We start from the raw sequence: 6755 nt of genomic DNA, 5'->3' as shown, positions 1-6755 counted from the left end.
GATTGTATCTTCATTGCGGGACTCATCCAGCAGTGGATTGACATGGGTTTCAGGTATCCACGTGGAGACGGGCAATAAACACTGGGGCCACCTGGCGGTAAATGTTTGCCGGTGCACATTGGGACCGGCTTACACGTCACTAGCCCCAGGCAGCCCCCAGCCACTGGCGTGCAACAGCGAAGGGAATCTCCCACCAATGAGAACCACGCACAACCCAGGGTGCAGTCCTATAACTTGGACTCGCAAACACAACAAAACCCATAGCCGCCAACCCACACGGTTTACCCGTATTCTGTTGGGGGAAAGTGAGTTGTCAGGTCCATACGGCAGACGGCCGTTTCAATACGGGCAACATTTTGTTAAGTTTATTTGTGTGTTTCTCCCTTGTCATGGGACTTATAAGGGGCACGGGGTGACCAACAAGGTCTGAATTATTCTGTAATAAGGTAGGCACTGATGAGGGGTTGACAGCGATGCAAACCCCACACAATACAAAACGCCAAACGGCCAGTAACAATAAAAAATAATAATACATAACTGTCCAATGAGTAATTAGATAATTAAGATCAAAGAAACGCGTTCCTTAAATTGATCAAGTTTATTGTTGCAAGAGTTTGGGAAAACAGGAAGACCGGGTGTGGATTCCAGAGTGGAGCAGTGCAAACTGATAAATCTGAAAAGAAGAGTGAGGTGACCTGCATGGTGGTGAGCGGGTGGGTGAGTAAATGGGTGAGTGTTTGAGTAAACGAGTGGAGGAGTGTGTGATAGGGTGATTGAGTCAGTGACCGGATGAGTGGGTGACTGGATGCGTGGGTGACTGAATGCGTGGGTGATTAGATGAGTGGGTGATTGAGTGGGTGACTAAATGAGTGGGTGACTAGATGAGTGGGTGAGTGGGTTATAGGGTGATTGCGTGGATGACTGGATGAGTGGGTGACTGGATGCGTGGCTGATTTGATGAGTGGGTGATAGGGTGATTGAGTGGGTGACTGAATGAGTGGGTGACTGGATGAGTGGGTGACTGAATGAGTGGGTGACTGGATGAGTGGTTAACTGGATGAGTGGGTGATAGGGTGATTGAATTAGTGACAAGATAAGTGTGTGATAGGGTGATTGAGTTAGTGACTGGATGAGTTAGTGACTGGATGAATGTGTGATAGGGTGATTGGGTTAGTGACTGGATGAGTGGGTGACCGAGTTGTTTAGTTGAGTGCGTTGTTGTGAACTGCAGTGAGGCGCGGTGGTTGAACGCGGAGTGGATGAGACGAAGCGGTCAAAGTGTCTGGTAGACCGAGTCCCTTAACGTGGGTGGAGGGGGGAATCAACGAGGGGAAGTTCACTGCAACATTCACCACGGTGGTGCTAGTAGTCGCAGCGAAAAAAAGTGATACAGGGCTGACTGAATGAAGGTTGAGGCCAGGATGCAAGGTGGTGTAGAGGAGGCGAAGAGGAGGGTAGAGGAGGTGAGGTGGTGAGGAGGCGTAGAGGAGGGTGCCCCGCTCTTGGCGTTGATCTTGGTGAACACGTGTCCGCGCCCCGTCTCGTAGCTCTGCCCGGTGCTGATGCAGCCTCCACCGGCCGCAGCGCCCAGCGGCCTCGCCGAGTCCGTGCACAGCTCCGCTCTGAGCAAGCTCTCCATTGCACGCTGTCTGCTCGCAGCGACAAACACAACGTTAAACTTCCCCACCCCCCCCGTCCCGTGTGGCCTCTAACACAGGGGTCCTCAACCCCCGGGTTGCAAGAGCACTTGCTTCAAGTACATTAAAACCCACTTTTTGGTGTAGATATGTAGATGACACTTTGGTTGTCTGGCGACATGGGAAGGATACACTTAATGAATGAATGTCTAAATCATCTCAATTCACAAAAACCGGCCATCCAGTTCACCATGGAAATGGAGGTGAATAACACACTCCCTTTCCTGGATATTTTGCTCGGACGAGGCCTAAATGGTAAAGTAACACACACAGCATTTACCGAAAGGGAACACATACTGATGCCTATCTGAATGCAGATTGGCATCATCACCCCGAACAGAAATCCTTTCTCAACAAGATGCTCATACATCTGGCTAAAACAGTGTCAGATGGTCAAAGTCTGAGGAGAGAGATTAAACATGTCAAAGAAACGCTACGATTGAATGTCTACAATAATGCTCAAATTAACAGAGCAGTGAATGCTAAACCAAGATCAAACAGTAATACTGCTGAATCAGGTTATTAAATAATTAAAATACCATATATCGTGGGAGTAACTGACAAATTAGCTAGTAGTCGCAGCTAAAAAAAAGTGATACATTAATGACAGGGCTGAATGAATGAAGGTTGAGGCAAGAATGCAGGGTGGTGTAGAGGAGGCGAAGAGGAGGGTAGAGGAGGTGAGGTGGTGAGGTGTTGAGGTGGCGTGGTGATGAGGTGAGGTGGCGTGGTGAGGAGGTGAGGTGGCGTGAGGAGGTGAGGTGGCGTGGTGAGGAGGTGAGGTGGCGTGGTGAGGTGGCGTAGTGAGGAGGCGTAGAGGAGGCGAGGAGAAGGGTAGAGGAGGTGAGGTGGTGAGGAGGCGTAGAGGAGGCGTAGAGGAGGGTGCCCCGCTCTTGGCGTTGATCTTGGTGAGCACGTGTCCGCGCCCCGTCTCGTAGCTCTGCCCGGTGCTGATGCAGCCTCCACTGGCCGAAGCGCCCAGCGTCCTCGCCGAGTACGTGCCCAGCTCCGCTCTGAGCAAGCTCTCCATTGCGCGCTATCTGCTCTCAGCAACAGACACAACGATAAACTCCCCCCCCCCCCCGGTCCCGTGTGGCCTCTAAATACTTATTTCCTTGGGAGAGGTGATTTATCGGACGAGGCCTAAATGGTAAAATAACACACACAGCGTTTACCAAAAGGGAACGCATACTGATGCCTATCTGAATGCAGATTCGCATCATCACCCCGTACAGAAAACCTCTCTCATCAAGATGCTCATACATCTGGCTAAAACAGTGTCAGATGGTGAATGTCTGGGGAGAGAGATTGAACATGTCAAAGAAACGCTACGATTGAATGTCTACAATAATGCTCAAATATCGATTTAAAGCTTTCGTGACTGCAATGATTCATCTTCTTTGGTTCTTTCGGTAAAGTCACGTAGAATGAGAATAAAATAATAAATTGATATTTTATCAAATAATAAATTGATATTTTATCAATTTATTATTTTATTCTCATTCTACGTGACTTTACCGAAAGAACCAAAGAAAATGCTCAAATAATTAACAGCAATGAATGCTAAACCAAGATCGAACAGCAATACTGCTGAATCAGGTTATTAAACAATTAAAATACCATATATCGTGGGAGTAATTGAGAAATTAGCTCGAGTTTTGGAAAAGCAAAAATCTAAACATCTAAGTAAGATTTGGCACGGTACACAAAATTCAAAAAATAGTATCTTGTACTTAAGATGAATTGCCTAAGTTGTCAACGGATGGTGTGTATCGGATTAATGGCTTATGTGGCAGATGTTACATTGGACAGATGGGACGTAACATTAGCGTAAGACTAAAGGAACACCAAATAAATATTAAACACTCTCAAACATAACTGTCGGAAGTTGCAGTACATGCTTGCCAACAAGAACACTTAATGTATTTTGATAACGATGAAGTGTTGTGTAAAACTCATTATTACTGGTCAAGACTAATTCGAGAATCCATTGAAACTGAGAAAATTTGTATTATTTTAACCTCTCTGACAGCTACAGGCTTAGTGCGGCCTGGAAGCGTATTATTAAGTAATTGTAATTGTAAGATGAGGAGATGAAGGCAGAAGAAGAAGACGTGGGGCGATGTGGTGATGCGGTCGAACGTGGTGGCCCGAGGAGCGGAGGGAGAGATGGCGCGGGACGGGGCGGTGTGGAGAAGGTGGCAAGGACGGCGGACCCCACGTGAGTGGAACAAACGCGTGGAAGAAGAAGACATCTCACATTTATCATTACTTATAGAGGAAACATACTAATTAAATGATTACTAATCAATTATATAATTTCAATAATCCCCCTCCCCGCCTCTGATTTCTGCACCTGATGGGTTATGAAATTAGGACAATTTATTAAATATATTGTATACCATAAAATACAGCAATTGACTAAAAATATACGGCAATAGATGTAACCTCGCAGCAGTGAACGTGACGAAATTTCATCATGGAAATGTCCGCTGCACAAAACCTTGAGTTCATCGCCCCACACGTGGTACCTCAGCCTCAGGATGAAATAAATCATCAGGGAGTTCTCCGTGAGCATCGTGCGCGCTCCAAATCCAGAGTTGAGCCGTGGTCTCGGCACCCAGCCAGACGCCTTCTCTTCTTGGGGCAGTCGGAGTCCAGCGCGCTATCGAAGGGCACGTGGTGAACGCTCAGGACGTGTCTCTTGAGCTTCGACTTCTGCATCGCTCCGTACGAGCAGTCACTGCACGGGAAGGGCTTTTCCTCTGGAACACAAGACATCCACCGTTGAGCACACGCACGCGCTAATACATAATTTATTTATCACCATGCAGTGGATGCCATAGCATTACTATGTATATGGGACGTTTTATCAATCACGGTTGCTGAGCACAGGCCCAAAGGCCCAAAATGCCAAATGGCCAGCAACAAATACCTCCGATTAGCACGGTTGGCTACGTATGGTACGAAAGAAGTTCAACATACGTACAAATAGTAGAAAAGCAAGATACTGATTTCCTGAAAAATATCATAATACATTTTTGGGGCTTATTTTGAAGCCCCAACATTTTGCACTTCTTCGTGTGGTTGATGTTGATGCAGAGCAACAACTATAATTAACATTGAGGTGGTTGAGCCAGATTATTCTATTACAGCTCATTAATTACACAATAATTACCTGCAATAGAACGAGTAAATACACATGGAAGTTACGTGTGAGTACAATGAAGAGGAAATTCCCATCGTGGAAATGACTCGGTCTATACATTCAAAAATGTTCCCTAAATTTACCCACTTGTTTAAGTAAAATTTACCCCGGTTAAGAAATAGATAATTTTTGGAATTTGTCAAGCAATGTATTTTTCTCAGTTTCCTTCCAATGGTGCTATTGGCTCCATGTCATGAGATGAAGTATCCCTGTGCAACTCTCACACAGCAGTGAACCACCTCATGTAAGGGAACAGCTCGTGGAAGAAGATATCATTGCACTGCTCATGACATCCCTTCGTGACCGTTTTTTATCCACTAGGAGGTTATTGCAATTTCCTACACATCACGCGACATCAGAAGTGTTTGCTGGAAGAAGTGTTTGGTAACTGGATAAGACCATCAATGAGAAGCCAGTTTAATCATGGCTCGGTGACTGAAACCCAGAGTTTCATGGTTTAACCCAACATCCGAGCAGCACCACATCAGATCTCTAGACTCCTCAGCGCAGGCATACAGATATGGTCAACATATGCGTACATTAACTAATTTGTGAAATTATGAATTACATCCAAATGAAATGTAGTGTGTGCATTACTCGGACGTACCGAAAGGTGCCAGGTTGGGTTCATCCACCTTGGGGATGTTCCGCTCCACGCAGCCTCCTGCTTCCGTGCAGTCCATCCTCTTGATGTCCGAATTCTGGCTGTTGCTACTGCTGCAATTGGTGACGCTGGTGGTGGTCTTCTTTCTTTTAATGGACTTAGGTCTACGTCGCTTTTCCTTCTTCTTCTGCTGCAAGGCCATCAACACTTTCATGCTCGTAATAGGATCGAGAGCAGCGTATGGTTTATTCTCACTGACTGGTGAAGCAGTTTGTTGATGTGGAACTAGGCCAAAGCATTCAGGAAAATTGGATTTCATGTCATTTATCTTAACGCCGCTATCTTTTGTCGAAGCGTAATCATGTTCAGGCTTCGGTCTGTACAAGAACTGTGCGTGAAGACTTTCATGAGTTTTCAGGATTTCAATAGGACATAAAACTCCGCAGACTGAGCACATCTCATAGGGCGATGGTGGATTCAACACCGCATTGGCAAAACTGCCGTTATTCACCAAGCCTGGTGCACCCTTTATCACGTAATCCTTCTCGTGGGTCTTCACATGCCTTTTAAATTTTCCTAGCTGTTCAAACCTTTGTCCACATATGCGGCACCATTGGTCATGGGTCTCTTTGTGCGTTGTTACGTGGGCTTCTAGGCACCATGCCAGTTGGAATTTTTTCCCACAGACGTCACAAGAGATAAGTTTTTTCGGTCTTGTAACTCTACCAGATTGAGGTGGGGTTGAGACGGGTGCTGATGAAGTGCCATCGATGGTAAAGGCAATTCTCCCAGCACCACCATGACTCACAGCGGAGTTGCTCTCGCACATCTGAAACAAAGACAAAGGTCACGCGCATGACACCCGTGTCACGAGTGTACTCACAAAGGCATACTTAAGGTGACATAAGATTCATATATACTACAACTCATTATACCAGAACTCCACAATATTGCAGTTCCTATCATGTACGATTTTACTCCTCTTATCCACCCAAATAATATTTTGTTTCTAAACAACAATGACCAACTACCTCCATTTTCCTAATGTTACCCACCAAATAGGCCTTTCTGTATATACACACCAACAATATAATGATTGCACCACACGTTCACTCCACTATTCACAACACTCTGACTTGCAATCTCCATAAAGATTGTAATATCATTTATGTACGAGGGCCAGTTAAAAAGTTTTGAGAATGGACACTTTTTTTACAAACAACTACGTAAAATAGTCTTCAATAAA

General features: G+C 45.6%; 1 protein-coding gene across 1 annotated transcript; it reads right to left on the bottom strand.

The window, feature by feature from the left end:
• Positions 1–3210: 3210 nt before the first annotated feature.
• Positions 3211–6381, bottom strand: LOC142930129 (zinc finger protein 217-like). The gene is made up of 2 exons (XM_076072189.1): positions 5513–6381; positions 3211–4462 (listed from the first exon to the last, which is right to left on the bottom strand). The coding sequence occupies exons 1-2, from the start codon at positions 6336–6338 to the stop codon at positions 4254–4256; spliced, it is 1035 nt and encodes a 344-aa protein (XP_075928304.1). The 5' UTR covers positions 6339–6381; the 3' UTR covers positions 3211–4253.
• Positions 6382–6755: the final 374 nt, after the last annotated feature.

This window comes from Petromyzon marinus, chromosome 37, assembly GCF_048934315.1.
Source record: "Petromyzon marinus isolate PM22_M1 ecotype Great Lakes invasive population chromosome 37, UKy_Petmar_22M1.pri1.0, whole genome shotgun sequence".
Taxonomy (NCBI): domain Eukaryota; kingdom Metazoa; phylum Chordata; class Hyperoartia; order Petromyzontiformes; family Petromyzontidae; genus Petromyzon; species Petromyzon marinus.
Note: the sequence above shows the minus strand (reverse complement) of the source record. Positions and strands in the feature narration are given on the sequence as shown.

Bases quoted from the DNA above. Each gene is read 5' to 3' on its own strand.
- LOC142930129 (XM_076072189.1), bottom strand. From the start codon at position 6,338: ATGTGCGAGAGCAACTCCGCTGTGAGTCATGGTGGTGCTGGGAGAATT. The intron at 4,463-5,512 runs GTACGTCCGAGT...CTTGTGTTCCAG, and splicing joins ACCCAACCTGGCACCTTTCG to AGGAAAAGCCCTTCCCGTGC.